The sequence below is a fragment of the Schistocerca americana genome, chromosome X (genome assembly GCF_021461395.2).
Source record: "Schistocerca americana isolate TAMUIC-IGC-003095 chromosome X, iqSchAmer2.1, whole genome shotgun sequence".
In the NCBI taxonomy this organism is placed as follows: domain Eukaryota; kingdom Metazoa; phylum Arthropoda; class Insecta; order Orthoptera; family Acrididae; genus Schistocerca; species Schistocerca americana.
Genome location: NC_060130.1, coordinates 789,474,006 through 789,498,993, shown reverse-complemented (window position 1 = coordinate 789,498,993; position 24,988 = coordinate 789,474,006). Strand labels below are relative to the sequence as shown.

At 46.2% G+C, this 24,988-nt stretch overlaps 1 protein-coding gene across 2 annotated transcripts in view; it reads right to left on the bottom strand.

Annotated features, from left to right (window-relative positions):
- LOC124555555 (protein turtle homolog B-like) overlaps positions 1 to 24,988 on the bottom strand; it is a 434,783-nt gene that overhangs the window by 162,270 nt on the left and 247,525 nt on the right. The window contains exons 3-4 of one of the 2 annotated variants that reach the window (XM_047129511.1): positions 22,981 to 23,191; positions 1,306 to 1,407 (exon numbers count right to left, since the gene is read on the bottom strand). In XM_047129511.1, coding sequence (XP_046985467.1) covers positions 1,306 to 1,407; positions 22,981 to 23,191 — 313 coding nt within the window. The remainder of the gene's footprint in view (positions 1 to 1,305; positions 1,408 to 22,980; positions 23,192 to 24,988) is intronic. The other variant, XM_047129512.1, reaches the window with a different exon arrangement.

Here is a 24,988-nt window from a genome sequence, read left to right as displayed (position 1 = left end):
GACCAATGAGTTTCTTGCCCATGATGCCACACTATACATTAATCAACCAAGGACGTTGATGGTCTGCACTCCAGTAATGCATGTTACGCTGGTTAACGCTATCGTAGTTAGTGAATGTAAACTCATCGGAAAATAGTACCTCGGGAAAGGAAGTCGAGGTCGTTTGCATTTGTTGACGTGCCCATTCACAAAACACTACCCGGCTATGAAAATCGGTGCTATGAAGTTCTTGATACAGTGGCTCGTGGTACGGATAATACTTATGACGATGCAGTATTGTGACAATACTACCTCGGACATACCGAAATTGCGGTGTAATTGGCGAGTGTTTATCAGTGGGTTGTGGCGCACTGCCGCTAATACAGCTGTTTCACTAGATTCTCCTGTAACACGTTTACTTCGATTCCTTTTGCAGGTCTGTAGGCCACCAACAGACACAAAGGCCTTTACAACTTTATAAAAGAACGAACGAGAGCCAGCTTTCTCTGGAAAACGCTCGGCATACAAGACAACAGCAGCCCTAACATCTCTCCTACAGTCTCCGTAAATAAGGATCATTTCAATTTTTTCTTCTGTGGTTGCAACATTTATCGTCCACTTGCACGTCTGTTCTCCAAATGATAAGTTGGTGTGCAGGCAGTAAACACTGCGCATGTGTTGTAATGTTTGGAGCTGCTATCTGTTCTACGTTTGCACGATACGTGGGCTCCGGTAGCAGTGTACTGCCTGTTATGATATGTGGAAGTCTGTTACACGGCCACGGTGGCGCGTTAAGTAGCCCGCTGTTCGATATGTCGGAGGGATGCAACCTTGTGAATTTGGTTTCCCATTAAAAATTATGAAATACTGGCCTGTCCTATACTAGCAGCTTGGAGGTGGGGATATCAAGGGCTTTTGAGAAGCATGGCGTAAATTACGATTGTGTACCCATTTCTATTCGTCCAATTAAAGTACCATCGGCGGCGAAACGAAGAAAATGCTTCAGATAAAACGTGTGTAGGTTTTGCAGTAGAATCGTAATCTTCAATAAAAAAGGGAGGTTCCCATTGAAGATTTAAAAGATGCTCCCCGCCACCCACCCATGGTGCGAGGTGACGGGTTGAGTGCGGTGTTGTTGGATGTCTCCCTCCGAGACAAACAAGTTGGAATTACAACTTTTTTATTCGATGTATCCTTTTCTACATATTTCAATGTCTTCAGTTAAAATGAACACGCTGTATATTAGAGACCAAAAATGGCACAATCTGCAAACCAGGGGCGGTTAGTAAGAGTCAGTGATAACTGTAACTGAGGTCGTCAGCGAACCTGGAGAGCGGCTGTCGTGGACGAAGCGCCGCCAGCTGAGCTCGTCGTCACGACGAGGCTCGTCGTTCATCCGAGGTGGGCTGACGCTGGCGCCGGGGTCGTCTGCGCACACACACCTGCTCACAGCTCTCCACCCACAACTCACAAGGTCCATTTCTTCGCGAACACGCAGCACTCTCTGCATGTCCTCTGACAGACAACTATAATCATCTCGCCCTGCGCACTTACATTCTAACAGAATACACTATCTGGCCCTCTGCTATTTCTGGTTGCACTCATAGCTTTCTCGCACTATGCCTTGTGAAATTTCCGAACCAATGTTCTAATTTATTTTTGTGCACAAAGTTCACACTCTAACAATTCCGAGAAACAATCACATTACTTGTTTAATTCTTCTTAATATCCTTACCACGTTAATAACACTGTTGAGAGTACGGAGAGTTTATTAACACAATGTGATTGAAATTCCTTGTTACCGAAAGTCCCAGCACAGTTAAAAAGTACTAAGAACATTGTTGTGCAAAAAAAAGAACTATTCTTATCTAGTGTGTTGTAATACACTCCTGGAAATTGAAATAAGAACACCGTGAATTCATTGTCCCAGGAAGGGGAAACTTTATTGACACATTCCTGGGGTCAGATACATCACACGATCACACTGACAGAACCACAGGCACATAGACACAGGCAACAGAGCATGCACAATGTCGGCACTAGTACAGTGTATATCCACCTTTCGCAGCAATGCAGGCTGCTATTCTCCCATGGAGACGATCGTAGAGATGCTGGATGTAGTCCTGTGGAACGGCTTGCCATGCCATTTCCACCTGGCGCCTCAGTTGGACCAGCGTTCGTGCTGGACGTGCAGACCGCGTGAGACGACGCTTCATCCAGTCCCAAACATGCTCAATGGGGAACAGATCCGGAGATCTTGCTGGCCAGGGTAGTTAACTTACACCTTCTAGAGCACGTTAGGTGGCACGGGATACATGCGGACGTGCATTGTCCCGTTGGAACAGCAAGTTCCCTTGACGGTCTAGGAATGGTAGAACGATGGGTTCGATGACGGTTTGGATGTACCGTGCACTATTCAGTGTCCCCTCGACGATCACCAGTGGAGTACGGCCAGTGTAGGAGATCGCTCCCCACACCATGATGCCGGGTGTTGGCCATGTGTGCCTCGGTCGTATGCAGTCCTGATTGTGGCGCTCACCTGCACGGCGCCAAACACGCATACGACCATCATTGGCACCAAGGCAGAAGCGACTCTCATCGCTGAAGACGACACGTCTCCATTCGTCCCTCCATTCACGCCCGTCGCGACACCACTGGAGGCGGGCTGCACGATGTTGGGGCGTGAGCGGAAGACGGCCTAACGGTGTGCGGGACCGTAGCCCAGCTTCATGGAGACGGTTGCGAATGGTCCTCGCCGATACCCCAGGAGCAACAGTGTCCCTAATTTGCTGGGAAGTGGCGGTGCGGTCCCCTACGGCACTGCGTAGGATCCTACGGTCTTGGCGTGCATCCGTGCGTCGCTGCGGTCCGGTCCCAGGTCGACGGGCACGTGCACCTTCCGCCGACCACTGGCGACAACATCGATGTACTGTGGAGACCTCACGCCCCACGTGTTGAGCAATTCGGCGGTACGTCCACCCGGCCTCCCGCATGCCCACTATACGCCCTCGCTCAAAGTCCGTCAACTGCACATACGGTTCACGTCCACGCTGTCGCGGCATGCTACCAGTGTTAAAGACTGCGATGGAGCTCCGTATGCCACGACAAACTGGCTGACACTGACGGCGGCGGTGCACAAATGCTGCGCAGCTAGCGCCATTCGACGGCCAACACCGCGGTTCCTGGTGTGTCCGCTGTGCCGTGCGTGTGATCATTGCTTGTACAGCCCTCTCGCAGTGTCCGGAGCAAGTATGGTGGGTCTGACACACCGGTGTCAATGTGTTCTTTTTTCCATTTCCAGGAGTGTATATTCTGTTCAACTAGCTGTGGTTTTCATAAATCCTAGATCCAGTGGAACCAATCGATTTATGCAAAATCAACTGCTTCAAATAAAAACTGTTTTGTTCGTATAACTTAAACTCTACATAATATTAGTTGGTTCTAATGTTCATTCCGCAACGCAATTAAATGGTCACTTTTTCTAAATCCAGGAAGTGTTTCCCATTGCGACGCAGAAGTTTGAATTTTGAATCGTAGGTGCCTACAGTGTTCCTCTGTAATGGGACATTTGTGTGAGGCGTCACCCTCCGGCTTAGCGATGCTTCTAACAACAAGGGGTCCACGCACGTGAAAAAAAGGCCAGAGCTCAGAAGTTCATGTGAAGTGTAAGGTGAGCCAGTGATGTTACGATGGCACTAGATTTTATCACAATCCTGCCCACAGCAGCGTGGACGTGTCTCACGACCGGAAGATCGTCACATCTTCTCTTTATGACATTTAATCCCTTCTCTTGACTCCTCTGCAATGGAGATCAGAACCACGACTTTAAAATAACGCGTTTTCGTTTTAGGTGGTGGAGGAAAACATTTCAGGCACACCGCCTCTCAGAATTGATGTGAAGAGACCTCAGGGAGTAGCATAAAGGACGCCAATGAAGCATCCTTGCCTTGGGACATTCACTTACACATATTTCGCTGTCGAAAGCGACAGTTCACAGTATGATGACAAACAGGACGACGTTAGTGACTAACTTTGACACTGTTGGTACCCTCCGGGCGGTTCAACCCTTCTCTAAGAACACCGTCGGCCTGTAATCCTATTGAATGTGAATGCACCCCTTTTCAGTGCAGTGCGACCGCAGTTTTTTCTCTGGTGTATGGGTCGGACCCATTATGGACCGTTCAAAACAATTCGACGTAATCTGATTCGAAGCAGTGAAGAGTGTTTATGCTCTTGCAGCCCTAATGTTTCGTGCCCTTCTGTGGCGTGATCATGGGGGCGAGTAGGAGGAGGGGAGGGGGGTGGCGTGCGGGCGTGCGACAAAGGCAAACGCTTCCTCGTAGAACCCCCCCCCCCCCCCCCCCCCCCCACGCCCGAAATTCGGAAATACTCTAATACTCTCAGTGCCACCTGCACACCGTCGTTGAGCACTTTAATAATACAACTGCATAGAAACAACATGTGACAGATTCATAGGCACCTGGCAGAGTTGGGCTCTGCTGCTACTCTGGTGCCTGCTTGTAGGTATATGGAATGAGTAGGATGTTAAGCGATTGCCTGTCTGCAGGCGCCTAGGAATCTGTCACAGGTCGTCTTTGTGCAGATACATTTTTAAAATGGTCAACAAAGGTGTGCAGGTGGCACCAAGGGTGTCTAGGAAGGACCCTTTGCCATTTTATTGACGCATGTCTCAATGTTTCAGTCTTCTACGATGATGCCACAGGAGGTTGTGTAACAGGAAGGCTGGAAAAGCATAAAGACTTTGTGCTGCTTCGAATCGCGTTCAGATTTCGTCGAATGGTTATGAACGGTCCCTAGTAGTTCCACCCTGTATACCAGAGCAAAAACTGGGGTCGCACTGCACTCCAAAGGAGTCAGATCATGTTCAATGGGGTTGCAGGTCCACGATATGCTTAGACAGAAATGTCTGCAGTGTCAAAGGTTGCCAAGAACGTCGTCCTGTTGCTCACCACACTATGAACCTTCGTTTTCAACCGCCAAATGTGTGCAAATGAACGCCACAAGGAAAGGGGTATTTTCATTGACGCTCATTTATGCCAGTCTCTTAGGCCTTCTCATGTCGATTTCTATCGGCGGTCTGTTTGAAATATTTTCCTCAGCCACCCATAAGAACACCAAGTGGTTTCAACGTGCGGTTCTGATCTCCATCACAGAGGCGTCAAGTGACGGGGTGAAATGTGGGTAAGAGAGGGTGTGATGATATGGCTTAGTGTGAATCATTCTGTTGTTTCTCGGATGAGGCGACAGCTTATAGAGACCGAAACTGTATCCCAGAGACCAGGACAGGGCAGACCACGTGTGACATCAGAAAGAGTGGACCGTTATTTGGCTGTAAGGGCACGACGGTACCGCCTTACTACTGCACTGCAACTGGCCTCTGACGTCGCCGCGTCTCCTGGATGTGTTGTATCGAGGCAAACGGTGTACAGAAGGTTTCAGCAGAGTGATCTTTATTGGTGGAGACCTGTTGTCCGTTTACCTCTGGCGTGTCTTCATAGAAATGAACGTCTAGAGTGAAGCCGTCAACATGCCACCTGCCCAGTCGAACGGTGGGCCAATGTTCTTTTCACAGATGAGTCCCGATTTGGTGTGGAGAGTGATTCTCGACGGATTCGCATCTGGAGGGCAGGTGGAACACGATTTCAGGACCCAGACGTTGTGGAAAGAGGCCGATATCAAGGAGGATCGCTAATCGTGTGGGCAAGGATTATGTTGACTACTCGAACACCTCTTGTTGAAATTATACGGGTGAATGAGCAATATTTAACTACGGGCAGGTACCGTGAGGAGATCTTGGGATCTCATACGCGGTTGTTGCGAGGATGTGGGCCCAGTCAACGTACTGGTGGACGATAGTGCTCGACCTCATAGAGCACGGGAGGCTGATGTTATTTTGGAATCTGAAGATATTGCACGCATGGCGTTTACTTGTCGCTCTCCCGATTTTAATCCCATAGAGCATGTCTGGGATGCACTAGGGAGACGGCTTGCACCACATAAGCTTCCACCATCCACTCTCTAAGACTAATGAGTAGCTCTGCAGGAAGAATGGGCGTTATTGCCTCAAAATGAGATTGATGACATCATTCACATCATGTTCCATCGTTGTCAGGCCTGTTTTGGTGCCAGAGATGGTCACACCCTATACTGCACACATTAACCAGTTGTCAGAATGTGTGTGAAAATCCGTTAAGTTGAAAAAAAAGAAAAAAACGAAGAACATTTCTGTCTACCGTTATGCACGTTGCAGTTGATTACGTTCTGTATTCTTTACATTGTTTCTACTTTAGTATCACCTGTTTCTACTGTTTTGTGGCAAAATAAACACAACCTCGCAAAATTTCCGTTTGTTGCTTTAACTTTGGACAGCAGTGTAATTTCAGTAAGGATTCTTTTCTCCTCTGCTGGAATATGCAGATGACTTGGACTTGATGAGCAGGGCACTTAGAGATGTACAAAGTTCATTCTCAGCTCTAAAACTGAGTGCAGAGAAGATGGGCCAGAGAATTAATGAAGGAAAGGCGAAGTATGTGTGTAATGGCACTAACCAACTCTTACAGCCCACAATAACCCTTGATGGAATGACATTTGAGAGATTGGAATGTTTCACGTATCTGTGCTCGAAGATAGAAGCAAATGACACCACCTTTACTGAATTTATGGCTCGCATAAGTGCTTCTAACCCATGTTACTTTGGAGTGTTGCGACATTTTAAATCCAAGCTTATATCACGAGGGACTAAGTGCCGACTTTACAAAACGCTGATACGCCCAGCACTTACTTATGGCTCAGAAACATGGACAATTACGAAGCAGGGTGAAAACAAACTGAGATCACATGAAAGAAGTATATTGAGGATGATTTTTGGACCTGTATATGAAAATGAGACCTGGAGAATGGGAAGAAATGACGAACTTTATGACTGCTATAAGGAGCATGATATGTTAAAGTTCATAAAGCTGTGTAGACTGAGATGGGCTGGACATGTAATGCGACTCAATGAGACAGATCCCGCAAGGAAAGCCTGTTTCAGTGAACCTGGGGGAAGAAGAGCAAGAGGACGACATAGGTTGAGATGGAGTGACGAGGTTGGAGACTTAACACCTGAGGTCATCAGTCCCCTAGACTTAGAACTACTTAAAGACTTAACTAACCTTAGAACATCACACACATACATGCCCGAGGCAGGATTCGAGCCTGCGGCCGAAGCAGTAGCGCGGTTCTAGACTGAAGCGCCTAGAACCGCTCGGCCACAGCGGCCGGCACGCTTCAGGGTATTCTTGTTTCGTTCCACTGGTCTTACAAACACACAGCAGTTCCAGACAGTATTGTTGGTAAACGCATTCCTTTGAACAGTGAAACGGGATGGAACTGTAACGTCAGAACAATATACGTCATTCACGAAAACCGTCCGTGAAATTGCCTCCCAAGCTCTTTTTACTCGCTGTTTTGTACATCGTTTAAATTTAGTTTTTCAGTAGATCTGATTATGGTCAGCAATTCCCTGTAGACGGCGTGGATTCATTACTACAAGTGTATGGCGCGTCCTTCAGTCGCTCACAGTTGCGTTTGGAACTGGAGACTGTTTTCTTCCCAGCATAAGTAAACATTTCACTCTGTCAGTCTGGGAGACGTAATCAGAAGAAAGGCTGAGAATGAAACGGACTAAATTCTTTTGGAAGCTTTCAGACTATTTTGTCTAATTGCAACCAATACTGCGACAACTGCTTCAGTTGAAAGGAGTTTTTCTTGTCTTAAATGCGTAATAACGTATTTGAGGAACAGTATGGCACGGGATTGCTTATCAGTTCTTGCCTGTACGCCAGTTGAAATACCGGTAGTGCGAATATTTGAAAGTCGAGACATGTGGTGTGACGATATCATCGAAAGAGTTGGGAAGGAGGAGGATCATCGAGTTAATTTGTCTTACAAGTAACAACAATCATATGCCCAATCTACCAGTTCGTTGGTAAATAATAGTGAGTGTCTATAATTATTAATATTAGCAGTAGTAATTATAGTAGTGGTGGTGGTGGTGGTGGTGGTCACCAGCGTCGTCATTAGGAACGCTGCGTATGCGTACACTAAAAGGGAAGGAAAGGAGATTACCCATAATGTTTTTCTTAGCCTGATTAGAATTTAGGCTTATGATCCGCCACCGCAGCATCGACGCCCTCGGGTTAGAAAACGCTTCAAGCAGCAAAGTGTTAACACAAGCAACAAAATGATACAGCTCATATGTTCATGTGAGGTGAACGGTGGGTTTATGATGTCATATTGGCACCAAATTTCTCTAAAATTCTGCCAAACGCCACTGTCGACGTGTCACAAGATGGGTAGGTTATCAAAGCCCTTCTTTTTACGTCAGAACCGCGACAACCAGCGTTGAAATCACGCGGTTTTCTTATGGGTGGTCGGGGAATATATTTCAGGCACACCGCAACTCAGAATTGACACGAAAAGGCCTCAGGATGTGTAACATCAATGAAACTACCCCTTCCGCTGGGGCGTTGATTCCCGCATATTTCGCGGTCGAAAACGAGAGTTTGCAGTGCGATGAGCGACAGGACGAGGTTCTTGACAACAGGCAATTCTGCTGCCCAGACCTGGGTTTTCAACCCTACACTAAGAATATTGTGGGACTGCAACAGCATTGAACGTGATCTGACCATTTTTGAGTGTTGTGCGACTGCAATTTTTGCTCTGGTATATAGGGTGGAACCACTAGGGACCGTTCAAAGCCATTCGACGCTATTTGAACGTGATCTGGAATATCAACGAGTATTTATGATTTTTCAGCCCTCCTGATTCCGTCCTCTTGTGGCGCGATCAGGGTCAGGGGGGGGGGGGGATGTTAAACATTAACATGTGCATGGGTAAAACATAAAGCGATCTAAAGGTGCGTTTCACCTGTGCGCCGTGAGGCTGTGCTTACCCCGCACGCAAGTAGAGGCACACGTCTCCCCGTCTGCTATGAGAAGACTTCTGCACCCCCGTGTGCAGAATTCAGAGGCAAGTGCAACTTTGCACGGGTGCATGCGCCTCCTTGATCCCTCGGTCAACGGCTGCAAGCGCCTAGTGCGCACGGGAAGTCGCACAGGTGTAAACGCACCTTAAGAATGCCAGTTGGACACACTTTCAGTGGCACCCATGCACCTTTGTTGAACACATTGCAAACGTCCCTGTCAGAAACTCCGACACCAATTCAGCCTCATGGCTGCTCTAGGGTCTGGAAGAAGGCAAACTCCACCCAAGGCGTGTCGAAGGGAGTGCCTAACCAACAGGTGCTAGAGCAGCTGCGCGGCTGAATTGATGTCAAAATTTCTGACAGGTACATTTGTAACGTGCAGAAAACAGGTGCGTGGGTGGTACCGAAGGTGTTGCCGAATTAGGAGGGCCGCCCCCCTATCACCCCCCTCCTCCCCCCTCCCCCCCCCCCCCCATGCAGTGATGGCGCCACAGAGGAGCGCAAAACAGGACTGAGAAAGCGCAGGAACACCATTGGCTGCTTCAGATAATATTCAAATTTCGTCAAATGGTTTTGAACTGTTCCAGGTGTTCCACTCTGTATACCAGAGCTAAAATTGCGGTCGCGCTACACTCCAACGGGTCAGATCACGTTCAGTGAGGTTGCAACACCACATTGTCCTTTACGGTAGGGTTGGAACGCCCAGGGGGTAGTAGTAGTGCCGAACGTTGCCAAGAAAAGCGTCCTGTTACTCATCGGACAGTGAACTCTCGTTTTCGACAGCGAAACGTGTGGGGATCAACGCCCCAAGAGAAGGGGGTGTTTCACTGACGCCCATTATGCCATCCCCTGAGGCCTTTTCGTGTCGACCCCTGACGCCTTTTCGTGTCGATTCTGAATGGCGGTGTGTCTGAGATGTTTTCCTTGGCTACCCATGAGAAAACAGTCTGATTTCAACGCTGGGTATCGTTGTTTCTGACCTAAATGGCAGAGGCGTAAAAAGAAAGGGTGAAATGTGAATAAGAGGGACTGTAACGGCCTCCCCACTCTGTGACGCGTGAACGGATGCGCTTGCGAACTGTGGTGAGTTTTAGTGCGAATATGACGTCATTAATCCACCTTATACACTCCTGGAAATTGAAATAAGAACACCGTGAATTCATTGTCCCAGGAAGGGGAAACTTTATTGACACATTCCTGGGGTCACATACATCACATGATCACACTGACAGAACCACAGGCACATAGACACAGGCAACAGAGCATGCACAATGTCGGCACTAGTACAGTGTATATCCACCTTTCGCAGCAATGTAGGCTGCTATTCTCCCATGGAGACGATCGTAGAGATGCTGGATGTAGTCCTGTGGAACGGCTTGCCATGCCATTTCCACCTGGCGCCTCAGTTGGACCAGTGTTCGTGCTGGACGTGCAGACCGCGTGAGACGACGCTTCATCCAGTCCCAAACATGCTCAATGGGGGACAGATCCGGAGATCTTGCTGGCCAGGGTAGTTGACTTACACCTTCTAGAGCACGTTGGGTGGCACGGGATACATGCGGACTTGCATTGTCCTGTTGGAACAGCAAGTTCCCTTGCCGGTCTAGGAATGGTAGAACGATGGGTTCGATGACGGTTTGGATGTACCGTGCACTATTCAGTGTCCCCTCGACGATCACCAGTGGTGTACGGCCAGTGTAGGAGATCGCTCCCCACACCATGATGCCGGGTGTTGGCCCTGTGTGCCTCGGTCGTATGCAGTCCTGATTGTGGCGCTCACCTGCACGGCGCCAAACACGTATACGACCATCATTGGCACCAAGGCAGAAGCGACTCTCTTCGCTGAAGACGACACGTCTCCATTCGTCCCTCCATTCACGCCTGTCACGACACCACTGGAGGCGGGCTGCACGATGTTGGGGCGTGAGCGGAAGACGGCCTAACGGTGTGCGGGACCGTAGCCCAGCTTCATGGAGACGGTTGCGAATGGTCCTCGCCGATACCCCAGGAGCAACAGTGTCCCTAATTTGCTGGGAAGTGGCGGTGCGGTCCCCTACGGCACTGCGTAGGATCCTACGGTCTTGGCGTGCATCCGTGCGTCGCTGCGGTCCGGTCCCAGGTCGACGGGCACGTGCACCTTCCGCCGACCACTGGCGACAACATCGATGTACTGTGGAGACCTCACGCCCCACGTGTTGAGCAATTCGGCGGTACGTCCACCCGGCCTCCCGCATGCCCACTATACGCCCTCGCTCAAAGTCCGTCAACTGCACATACGGTTCACGTCCACGCTGTCGCGGCATGCTACCAGTGTTAAAGACTGCGATGGAGCTCCGTATGCCACGGCAAACTGGCTGACACTGACGGCGGCGGTGCACAAATGCTGCGCAGCTAGCGCCATTCGACGGCCAACACCGCGGTTCCTGGTGTGTCCGCTGTGCCGTGCGTGTGATCATTGCTTGTACAGCCCTCTCGCAGTGTCCGGAGCAAGTATGGTGGGTCTGACACACCGGTGTCAATGTGTTCTTTTTTCCATTTCCAGGAGTGTAGTTCACATGAACTTCTGAACTGATGTTTCCCAATCGATTTTGCTTTACCCAGATCGACTCCAGCTACATTGCTGGTAGGTGACTTGTGGACACATGGCCCGTAGGCAGTGCGCTAGGACAGTGCGGGAAGATTGCCGAACGAGACGCAAGGCGGCGCGGGAGACTGTTGCGCCGGCAGTGGCTCTGTGCCAGTGCGGACTAAGTGCGACATACGATCACTAAGCGAGCACTGCGCGCCAGATGGGACGCCTTGTTTTGGAGAACTGGAGTGTGATGACGTTCCTCTGAGATGCGGGGCATTCTGTAGTAGCTTTGGACGACAGTTAATATGGTGAACTGGAACGATGAACTGTGGGTGACTGTGCTAAGGTTGTGGCTCATTGTAAATGTTATACAGCGTCTTAGCTACAGCAGTTGGATTTTGAATTTTTGTCTTACTGGACATTCCAAGGTTCTAACTGACAGTGTTAATCTCACCTTACAGGTGGTTCAGGTGGTCAAGGGTACTTTTCTTTCCTGTTTTGAAATTCAGAAAGAAGCTTTTTTGGCATCGAGGACATTTATCCTCCAAGTTAAAAGTAGTTACAAGACTGTCCTGGTTTCCTGAGTTATTTTCCACTGGGAACATTGCAGCCGATAATAATTACACGGATGGAAGTGTATGTCAATTTAATTAACTAAATGGACTTCGCTGTTTGTTGTAGAAGCCTGGTTAAACTCTGTGCATTTGTTCCCCAGCTAGTGCGATATTGTTTGTAATTGGAAGTGGCCTGGGGCAGGTTTGACCACTCTTGTCCAGGCGACAGAATGGTGCATTTTCTGGCTGCAGTTCTGTAACGGTGGTACACGAATTTTTTGGGGTTAAAATATCTAGAAAGGTTTTTTCCTGGTTTGTATTTCTTTAATGTTATTGGAGCTGTTTATAAATGATTACAAGTTTTGAGTAATGCCAGTATATAATTCTTAGATTGCTATTTATGAGTTTTATAAACTCTAATGTAAGGTATTACTTAAAAAACGACTGATGCTCATCTCACAAGGTGGGCTGTGGATGTTTGTTGACGATAAAATTTTGGGTCAACGGCTTGAATTTCTGGCACTATTTTCATATTACGGACAGAGGTCCCATGAAAGTTGTTTAACGTTAAGATGCCTTATTTGGTTTGATGTACAAGCAATTAAACGAAATTTCCGTTTTTCATTAAGGAAAGTGCAAATGGCAGCCGTAGTCTAATAGTTTCCTTTGATTACTTTATTACCTTTTACATTACTGTTAATATTACTGACATCCGGTCCTCTGCGTTTCCTTTAAATGAATGTTTCTATTGAGCTAGAGTTTTACTAATGTGTATCTTTGTATCTTAAGTACCAAGGAATGAAAACTTTGTTGTAATAAGGGTTGCATTAATAAATCTAATATCTCGAGAGAAGGTTCAGCAATATTCACCAAAGAAAGTCTGTTTACCGACCAGTCTGCTCAAGTGGCCTAATTGTTTTAACGTAGTATCCGTTTCATGAACTGTGGCATTTCTTCACATCTGTCGACGCCTTGTTTGAAGCATCCCCGAGCCCGAGGGTGATGCCACAGGGCACCACGCTTTTGCACTGTTACAGAGGAAATTTGTAAGCACCTTTGAGCCAAATTTCAAACTTATGTGTCGCAATAGGGGACGATTACGAGGTTAGTAAAAATGATCCTTTAATTTTGTTGTGCAGTGTAATAGTCATAGTTGGAGGAACGGCTTGTAGTATATCTAGTGTCAGCTATCACAGCGCCTGCAGCGTTCGTAACAGATTGTGCAGCCTGACTGTATCTCTATGGTACAAATGTCTACTCTTCGGACATAGCTGCTAGTAAATGTTTAGGAACTCAGCAGCTTCTTTATATATTTCACGAGGCGTTCTTTGTGTATTATAGTAGTATCATATGTGACCCATCACTCAGACTGAGATGTACTTCAGTCAGCATTCTAAAAATGGATTCTAAGAATTAACATTGTTCCCATCTTTTTCAGCACCATTGTAATCTCCTCCCAAAATAGGTTATTATAATGGACGGACGGTATTTAGAAGATATCTTGTGGAGCTAACTGAAGATTGGAACCCACATTAGGAAGCGAATTCCAGCGAAGCTATAAAAAGTTGAAGTTACAAGGGTTAATGCCGTAGCAAAGCCACCCCTTCGACAACAAACGTGACTGTGTACATTGCCGGTGTTATGACAAGAATGGAAAAGTTCGATGCCATATAACCTCCTGAATGCTGTCATTTAGAGACATTCATGTTGCTGTTCAGCAGCAAATAAATTCACGTTAGCTGCCAGTGATGTGATCTAGCCGCAAGCGTTGGTCTCTGTGACTTGGATGCTCTGTATGGTGTGCGGGGAAAACGACTCTTGGTATGTTTCCGTGTAAGCTCAAATCTCTTTAACTTGACGTTTATGATCTTCCCACAAGATACATGTACTGGAAGCAATATATTAGTTGATTCTTATGGAATCCTTAAACAGTTTCGATATATGCACATGAGAGGCTCATCTCTAGGAACTACAGACATTTTGGTGACAAAAGTCAGGGCATACCTTCTAATATCATGCCGGACCTCGTTTTGCGCGGCGTAGTTAAGCAACTCGACGTGATATTGTCTCACCAAGTCGTTTGGAGTACCATGCAGAAATATTGAGCCATGCTGCCTCTATAATCATCCACAATTGCGAAAGTGTTGCCGGTACAGGATTTTGTGTACAAACTGACCTCTCGATTGTGTCCCATTGTACAGTGGGGGGCCGTTACTGAATGGATTTATTAATATAAAAATTTGATTTTTATTTTTCACTTTATGTTCGTCAGTGCCTTCTGCCTGGCGGCTAGTTGCAGCGTCTCAATCACGTTGCCCAGAACCGGACATAACCACTTTGAAACTCACGTGTTGAACCATCAGCAGCTAAATTCACGTGTTGCTGACAAGGTAACGCTACAGAACTGAGCGTCTTCGATTTTGCCGACCAATAGGGAGGCTTGGAGGTGGTCAAGTGGGGGCGGGACCGCGGCCAGTCGCTGAGAGCGGACACGCCGTCCGGTCTCTTCTGCTGGCAGCTTCCGACCCGACCAGACGTACTCCTCTCCTGCTCTCTTGGGCGGCAGCCCATTCAGTCTCGGTGGTTTTTCTAGGCCTGCCTTTCCTTTTTATGGCATTAAACATTCATGCAGCTAAAAATATGTTTGATTTTTCACCTCAACGGGTGCCTGCTGCTTTCCCCTCCTGGCTAATCGTGACGCATTAACACCATAAATGTTCGATGGATGGCCAAATCATTCGCTCGAATTGTCAAATAACATGGTGCACTGTCGTCCATAAAAATTCCATCGTTGTTTGGAAACATGAAGTACATGAATGGCTGAAAATAGTTTTCAGGCACCCGAACATGACCATTTTCAGTCAGTGACCACTTCAGATGGACCAGAGGACCCAGTCCATTCCATGCAAACACAGCCCACACCATTGTGGAGCCACCACCAGCTAACATAGTGCCTTCTTGACATCTCGGCTCCATGGCTTTGTGGGGTCTGCGCCACACTCGAACCCTACCATAAGCTCTTACTAACTGAAATCGGGACGGTTTTCCTGTCGTCTAGGGTCCAACCGATGTGGTCAAAAGCCCAGGAGAGAGGTTGCAGGCGATGTCGAGCTGTTAGCAAAGGCATTCGTCTTGGTGGTCTGCTGCCACAGCCCATTAACGCTAAATTTCGCCACACTCTCCTAACGGATACGTTCATCGTACGTCCCCTCATTGACTTCAACGATTATTTCATGCAGTGTTGTTTGTCTGTCAGCACTGTCATCTCGACGCAAACACTGCTGCTCTCGGTCTTTTAAGTGAAAGCCGTCGGCCACTGTGTGGTGAGAGGTTATGCCTGAAATTTGGTATTTTCGGCACACTCTTGACACTATGGACCTCGGAATATTGAATTCCCTAAAGATTTCCGAAATGGAGTGTCTCATGTGCCTAGCTCCAGCATGAATCATCTGAGTACAAATGACGGCTCCGTCAATGCACAACCCTTTTATATCTTGCGTACGCTACACTACCGCATTCTCTATATGTGCATATCGTTATATTATGACTTTTGTCACCTCTGTTTATATGCATAAAACATTCGTGGACTTACTGCCGCGTCAGTTCAGGGTAAAACCTCGAGCTTTTGGCGATTACCTCCATCATCGTCGTCAAGAGCAAACTGGCTGTCTAAACTGCTGCTGTGGTGGCCTTATATAACGCATAGGTGGTTTGAGATTGGTCGACAATTAAGTAATGCAGTCGCAGATGGCGTCAAGGTCTGCGCTGGTAGCGCCACCGTTTCTCTAGTAGTGCAAACATTACTAGAAATCTCTGCCTCTTCTCTGCTTCGAGAGCTGGCTTCCATACACTGCTAAGATTATATCCGCTGTCACGGTTGAGGTTCTTCTCACACATTCTTATTTCTACAGCCTCTTTAATCACAAAATCCCAGTATGTAGGAGCCTGAGACAAAACTTTTGTTTCGTCAAACAATATTTTGTGCTTGTTTGTAAGACTGTGCTCAGCAATTGAAGATTTCTCCAGTTCTCTGTTTTTAATAATAAAAAAAGTGTTCAAATGAGTGTGAATTCCTAAGGGACCAAACTGCTGAGGTCATTGGTCCCTAGACTTACACACTACTTAAACTAACTTAAACTAGAATGAGATTTTCACTCTGCAGCGGTTTGTGCGCTGATATGAAACTTCCTGGCAGATTAAAACTGTGTGCAGGACCGAGACTCGAACTCGGGACCTTTGCCTTTCGCGGGCAAGTGCTCTACCAACTGAGCTACCCAAGCACGACTCACACCCCGTCCTCACAGCTTTACTTCCGCCAGTACCTCGTCTCCTACTTTCCAAACTTCACAGAAGCTTTCTGGTTCACAGAAGCTCTCCTGCGAACACAGTTTTACTCGTAATCTGACAGCCTCAAACCGAGCGGACACTCCACGCGGCTGCTTTTAATACGAGGGTTATCCAGAAAGTAAGTTCCGATCAGTCGCGAAATGGAAAACACAGTGAAAACCACAAACTGTTTATTTGCAACAGTTAGGTACACCATCCACCTACTTCTCTACATAGACGCCGCTCCAACTGCGAGTGTTGTCGTAGTGTTGTATCAACTTCCCAATATCCTCGTCATAGAAAGCAGCCGCCTCTGCTTTCCGCCAGTTACCTGCACTGGTCTGCAGCTCGTTGTCTGTGGAAAAGTTTTGTCTCCATAGCCAGCGGTTCTTGTGAGCAGAGATGAGACTCAGGAGGAGCCAATTACGGACTGTACAGTGGGTGATCAATCACTTTTCATCGGAAACGCTGAAGGAGCGTCTTCATTGCCCCTTCAGTGTGCGGCCGAGAATTCGCATGAAGAAGGAACTGCTCGACAGTTGTGTTATGTGGGCTGCATGACACAGGCAAAATCTCTAACCAGGCCCTCATACTTGGCGAGAGACGCTATTCCCTACGCATCTTTAGGTGCTCACTGTTCACTCAAAACTGAACAGAGCGACGCGGCACGATCGACGGGCATACTAGAGACAGTGCCCAATACATCTGTCCAAAGCTTTACCGGATTTTCCCAGTGGTTTCCATTTCGCGACCTATCGGATCTTACTTGCTGGACAACCCTCGTATGTCGTTGATGTTCTGTACAGCGGTTGGAAACGGTGCGGGTGGATTGACCGATACAATTCCTTGCGCACTCACAAGGAATGTCACAAGTCCCAGGGATCCTGAGGTCAAGATTGTCGTTAACAGGGCGTAGCATTTCCTTCATCCTCTTAGGGGGTCGGAAAATAGATCTTGTACCTCGTCTTTCCAGGAGTCTGCCTTTTTTGCTGGATGTAGCACCGGAGAAAGGAAGGAATACAGTCGTTGGCTCATTACGTGAATGGTCAACATGTTCTCGTTTTCCTTTGTAGGAGAACGCTGACTTAATGTCACGTGAACCACAGCCGTTCTTTCGGAACACCTACTTCAGATGATTAATTTCGGAATTCAAGTAATGAACATTCGACATTAAGTGAAAGCGAACATAATCTTTGCAGTGATAGTGAAACCATATTTTGGCTGCTCTTGTAACTGATTCCTGTACTAATTCTTAACTTTGAAATATGGAAAGAAATATTAGTATTTGCGTAAAGCTGAGCCATTCAAACTGTTGTGACTTGTCAGACATTGCTTTCGGTTCTTTAGTAAATACGGTCTCAGGTTTGCTGCCCGATAACGTTCTGTAAGTCATACAATACTTTCTCGAAGCAACTTTCGTCATCTTCAGGTGGTTACGATAGTTCCTGCTGCAAGTCGCATCTGACAGTAGAAACTACTGTCTCACGCAAAGACGTCGAACTATTGCTTCGATTAAATTTTGTGGGACTTAGACAATGTTATCCAGTTGAAAACCCACGAAGTATATCTGCAGTCAAACTTAATTATGGTGAGGTCGGCTGAATCGAGTCAAAATTTCTTAAGTCCAAATAGAAGACATATTTTCACATGAACTCATTTTCATTGCCGATCCTTCTGTAATATGTAGTTTTTCGTGCCAATAATGGCATATAACGCTACGTAAATGTTTTTAATAGTTCCAGAAAATTAATCTGAAGAATGAGCTGCATGGCCTGTTTGTCTTTTTCAAGAGAGGTGAATCAAGTTGTAGGCATGGCACATAAGGACAGTACAAATGTGTAAACATGACACTGAAATAACACATTTTCCTCAAATAAACTTCTTCCTTGGTGCAACAACACGTTTCTCATGGAACCCTTCTGTGCCGTGACATTGAATTCAGTCACCAAATATCGTCGATACACCGTTTTCAGTCTTAGAGATTTCATAAGAAGTGCCGTTATCTTCGTTTGCTTCTTCAGAGGATTCTGATGCACCTCAGTCTGATGATCCATCCTGCACGGGTAGTTCCTTCTTAATAAGACGCTTCCTCGAACTGTATTCCTTACATGACACTACTCATTTTCCACCTCTTATCAGTGTCATTTATATTTTCTGAGGATCCAAGAAATAGTGCTTTCTGTTCCTGTCTGAAGAGTTTGGGTAGACTTCTCTGGATATGTCAACAGGTCGTGGAATGAAACAGCAGAACTTAGCTTCTCATTGCTATCATTAACTAGACTAACGGAAGATGGCACATTCTGCTCATTTTCCTTTGGTTTGTTTTCTTGGGTCGACGATAACCGCAGCTCGTGGTCTTGTGGTTAGGGTTTCTAACTCCGGGTCATGGGGTCCCGGGTTCGATTCCCGGCCGGGTTGGAGATTGTCTCTTCCCGGGAACTGGGTGTTTGTGTTGTCCTCATCATTTCATCATCATCATCATCATCATTATTCATAAGAGTGGCTCGATTGGACTGTGTAAAAAATTGGAGTGCGAAAAAAAAATTGGGACTTTGTACGGGCGCTAATTACCGCGCAGTTGAGCGCCCCACAAACCAAACATCATAATCATCTTGGATCGACGACATACTATCCAGCAAGAACGGATGTTAAGCCAGTACATTTTCATTCAACAGAAAGACGTCTTTTGAATGAAATCAATTTTTTTGCAAACATTGTTTTTTTCCACTTTCATTCATATAGCCTTGAAAATGTTTCCAAATGTGAATCATTTGATCTTTCTTCTTCTTTACTAAATACTATTTGTCCCTCTTTTACGTTTGCTGAAGAATCTTCCCATTTTACAGTCGCCTTTGTAGACAGGAATGCGGAACCCCACATAATTACGCTGCGTTAAGCTTTAACTGAATATTGCACGGCATTTTTGGCTCCAAAGGCAGAAGTTTTTCTTTTGTATTTTCTCATTTCTAATACACATCGAAAACAAAATAACAAGTTAAAAAATTGACGTAAAAATATGACCAGTTTCACTCGCTTTGTACTGACCCGATCCGTCGGAAACGCAAAACCTTTTTTTCCTTGAGTTGGTAGTCCGGAGCAAGCACACTAACGTAGCAGTGACGTTATACCCCCTTCTCCGATATATAAACTTACTGTGCTACGAATACTTAATGAATTACTAAACGAATTATCAGAGATATATTAATTTGCATCTAAAACTATTTTAAAAAGTAGAATATTTTCGGAACTAGACACAAACAGCACAATCTTACACAAACCTTAACTCAGTAATTAACACATCTGGCAACGTATTCTACTTTCCAACTTACTGTATCTGATCAAAAGTGTCCCGAAACTCCTACGTTACGCGGAATTGACCCACAGATATCAGGAGAGGCAGATCCGCCACTATAAAAGGAGGTGGGGAGTACTGTGTTGTCAGTATAGAAGAATAACAGCAGAATGGGTCAGCCAAGAGAGCACAGCGACTTCGAACATGTGCTAGTCACTGGATGTCACCTGAGTAACAGGTCCTTCAGGGACATTTCAGCTGCACAAGTCGACTTTTGTTGATGTGAATGTGAAGTGGAAACGCGAAGTAACAACCACAGCCCCGCGTCTTGCGGAGTGGGACCATCGAGAATTACGGAGAGTGGTTGTGAAAAATAGGACGAAATTAGCGGAAAGAATCACTCCTTAGTTTCAAAGTGCTACCAGAAGTCCAGTTAGCATAATGACTGTACGTAGGGAATTTAAAACATAGGGTACGACTGTCGAGCAGCTCCCCATGAGCCAAATATTTCTGTAGTCAATGCCAAACGACACCTGAGGAGGTGAAAAAAAAAAAGCGACGCCAATGGAGAGTAGACGACTGGAAACGAGTGATTTGGAGAGATGACTCACGCTACACCCTCTGACAATCCGATGAAATAGTCTGGGTTTAGCGACGTTACCTGCCATCATGTGTAGTACCAATAGTGAAGTACGGCGGAGGTGGTGTTAGGTATGGGGATGCTTTTTGTGGTTAAGTACAATCCACTTACCGCGCTTAAGAAAACGCTAAATACAGAAGGATACGAACACATCTTACAGCATTGTTTACTTCATACAGTAGAGGAATAGTTTGGAGCGATGGCCGTTTTGTATCAGCATGACAATGCATCTTGTCATAAAGCATCATCTGTGAGGCAACGGTTTGTGGCCAATAACAATCCTGAAATGGACTGGCCTACCCAGCGTATTTGAATAGGATTGGGGAGAAGAGAAGTTTGTGGCACAACTTGACCAGAAGAAGGGATCGGTTGGTAAGACGTGTTCTGAGGCATCAAGGGATCACTAATTTAGTATTGGAGGGCAGCTTGGAGGGTAAAAATCGTAGAGGGAGACCAAGAGATGAATACACTAAGCAGATTCAGAAGGATGTAGGTTGCAGTAGGTACTGGGAGATGAAGAAGCTTGCACAGGATAGAGTTGCATGGAGAGCTGCATCAAACCAGTCTCAGGACTGAAGACCACAACAACAACAACAACAACCCAGCGTCCCGACCTGAATCCAATGGAATACCTTTAGGATGGGTTAGAACACCGATATCGATCAGGACTCCAGCGTCCTTCTCGGATTTCAGCTGTTGAGGGAGAATGGGCTGCAATTCCTCCACAGAGCTCCAGACACATAAGTGAAAGTGTCCCCAGCGGAGTTCCCGCCTTGATAAAGCCGAGGGGTGGACACACCCGATATTAATGTCCACTATTGTATGTCCGAATACTTTTGATCAGATACAGCATACGCCCAGCTCGAACACAACCGCTGTATGGCAATGCAGGGTTATTCGAAATTCGTATGTATTCGAGTGCAAATCCAAAATGAACAAGCTATATACCAATGAAAGTAACTTTCAAAGTTTTTGGCGGGAGGCGGCAAGCGGGCAGTGATGGTTTTAGAAGCGGCCGGTAGAGTTCGCACGGCGGGCTGTCATTCCATTTCGCTGTCAGTTGTGAGTGAAATGGCAATTGTGGAGCAGAAGGTTTTCTGCATTCCTGAGTTCGCGAAAAGTGAGTCGCAAATTGCAGTTCAGCGGGCATTTCGTACCATATTCGGTATTCAACCACCAACTCGCAAAAGCAGTAGCTGTTGGTTTAAGCAATTTAAACAGACTGGGAGAGTGTGCAAAGTAAAAATCACAGGCCGATCGCGTGTGTCAGAGGATGATGTCCGACCGATTCAAGAAAGTCTTGTGTGCAGTCCCAGTGAGTCTACCAATAGAGCCAGTCGAGAACTTGGAAACCCCAAACCAACTGTATGGAAAGTTCTGAGACGGCGTTTGCTGTACGAGCCCTACCGATTACAACTTGTGCAGGTTCTCAATTCCAATGACAAAGAGAAGCGTCTCGCATTTTGTGCTTATGTTCTAACAAATATGGAGGATGATGCATTTCTACAGCGTGTAATTTTCAGCAATGAAAAAGTCAAAAAATGGTTCAAATGGCTCTGAGCACTATGGGACTTAACATCTATGGTCATCAGTCCCCTAGAACTTAGAACTACTTAAACCTAACTAACCTAAGGACATCACACAACACCCAGTCATCACGAGCCAGAGAAAATCTCTGACCCCGCCGGGAATGAAAAAGTCAACAGACACAATGTTCGCATATGGGGTTAGGAAAATCCACATTCCCCATTGGAACACGAAAGAGACTCACCGAAGTTCAACGTGTTCTGTGCCGTATCCCATACAAAGATTCATGGAATATCTTTCTTTGCTGAAAGAACTGTATGGAAATCATGTACCTGGACATGATGGAACAATGGCTGTTGCCTCAAGTTATAGAAGATACCCAGGATTTCATTTTCTAACAGGATGGAGCACCGCCCCATTGGCACAGCCTGGCCACCGAGATCTCCTGATCTCACATACTGCGGCTATTTCTTATGGGGTTATGAGAAGGAAGCTGTTTACGTCCCGCCCCTACCAACCACGATCTGCGGAACTGGATCACTGCTGCCGTGCACTCAGTAACAGCAGATACGCTTTCGCGTGTGTGGGACGAGTTTGGCTACCGCGTCGATGTTTGCCGTGCAGCCAACGGTGGCCACATTGAACAATTATAACATTTCTAATTATTAAATAATTATTAAAAATTAATTACAAATTATTAAATTTATTAAACTGATATCAAACATTATGAATAAAACTTTGAAAATTCCTTTTTTCATTGGTATAAAGCTTGTTCATTTCGGATTTTTAATTGAATAAATACGAAGTTTTCAAAATGGGTCCATCACTTAGAATAATCCTGCAGTTGCTCTACCACTTCGTATGGGACAGTCAGGATGGAATTCCTAAAACTGATCCGATTCTCCTCTCGACCCAGTTCGGTCGATTTTACCCTATTAATAGGGCGCTAAATTGCGTGCAACGTATGTTGACACAGCGTGGTGCATTAAGAACCGACTCTGTTATTCTTACTGGAGCTCCGAGCACAACTGACATGACAAAGAGTGGTGTTATTTTTTCTATCTTAATTTGGAAACGTGAATGTGGTTTTCAGTGGCTTACCGACGACGCTGAGGTGAACGAAGAGGCTGCGCACTGGCTGCGTGCTGAGCTGGCACTCGTAGATGCCGGCGTCGCGCCGCTGCGCCCAGCGGATGTGCAGCGACCACTCGCGCCGCGCCGCATCGTGGCTCGCCTCGAAGCGCTGATCGCTCGTGTACGTGTAGCCACCCACCGTCAGGATGTGGATGTCCCGATGTCGCACCCATGACACCTGCACACCACGAAACGTGTCAACTCGCCACACTACAGCTGTGTATCAAAGCATGAATGTTTCAGAGAATAATCTATTTCTTGTCTGCGAAGAAGGCGATAATGATGAGTTCAGATGAATAACAGAGAAGTTCTGACAGTACACAGGAGAAGGAAAACGATGATGAAGAACAAGGAAGTAAGATTAAGGTTTAACGTCCCGTCGACGACGAGATCATTATAGAAAGAACACAAGCACGAACTGGACGTGGGCGCCAAAAAATAACGGCAGTGTTTGTTTCAAAGGAACCATTTGGAATTTGCCTTGTGAGGTTTGGTCCACCTCCGTAGCTGAGTTGTCAGTGTCGCTGACTTCCATGTGTAGGACCTGGGTTCAGTTCCCAGTACTGCCAGTAATTTTTTATCGGTGGGAAGATTCAAATGTGGTCCAGTCAGCCCTCTGATGCCAGTTGAGGACCTGCTTGGATGAGGACCAGCGGTCCCAAGATCTGCAAAACCGACGAAGGCCAGGAGACTGGTGTGCTGACCCTACGATCCTCCATATTCAATCCAAATAACGACACTGCCTGAGGATGAGTTGGCGGTCGGTCGATCGACCCTGGCTGGCCTGTCTGTGGCCAGAGCGGCGGAGCTTTGCGTCTAGGAAATTTGGGGAAACGAGGAGGAGGAGAAATAGAAGACAGACAGTAAGGTTAGCATTAACTTTCGACAACATTTAAGTTACTAAGTACAGAGTACGAGTACTATCTCAGTCGGAGAATGTAGGGAGAAGGCGCCGTCTCAGCAGTCACCCACAGTGCTTCAGGGTAATCTACAAGTGTATGATGTGCAGCAGAATAAACAGGAAGGCTATTCCAGCTTCGAAATATCGACAAAAATAGAAAAAGGAATATAAGTGCAGACATATTGTCGTCGCCGTGGATGGCAGCTTCGACATTAAAATAATGAACACGAAACTATCCAGTAGGTACTAAAATGGTTTATGATTGAAACACATACAATACTGGTGTAATATTCTCCAATATATTGTAGAATATTACACCAGCGTTGTGTGTGTTTCATTCATAATGTATAAAATATTCTACGAAGAAGCAACGGAACAGTCTATCAATACTAATATAGCCATCAGACAAAGCTGCATGTGAAAAGTGCGGTGGCAGGGTGAGGGGTAGAGAGTAGGTGGTAGATATTAGAATTTCCAGTTGGCCGGCGTGTACCGTTTGAAGAACAATTTTACAAGATGAAGTATAACCTTAAAACAGCTCATCTACAATAACACGAAAACCAATGAACTAAATATTTGAAAAAAATTTCGTTTGTAGAGTAAGTAAAACAGATTCGTAACGAGATATTTTTCACAAAAACAGGTTTTATAGATCTAAAGGTGGCCAAAGCGACTGGCTCTTTATATCTTCTCGAAGCTCTGACAGTAATAAATAATCAGTTACAAACATAAATGACGCAATCTGAATACGCAAGATGATGTATGGTTACTGACAACAATCTCGAAAGTTTCCAATTACACGCATACGTTGTCTCAACTATTTTGCAAACTCGAATAGCTGTGGGAGAGGAAAGAGGGGGAGGGGGGACTTTCCGCGAGTAAATAATTCTGACCCATTTAAACACTGATACGGAAGAGTGTCTTTTATGACTAATCTCCTCATTACTCTTCAAAATTCACAGACGACACTTAAATCGCAAATAAAGATGGCGGACGGTGGTTCCACTATCCTCCGAAACAAGTTCACTGCGTTAACCAAGGTGTTCAGAAAAGGAATAGGACAAATTTAGTTTG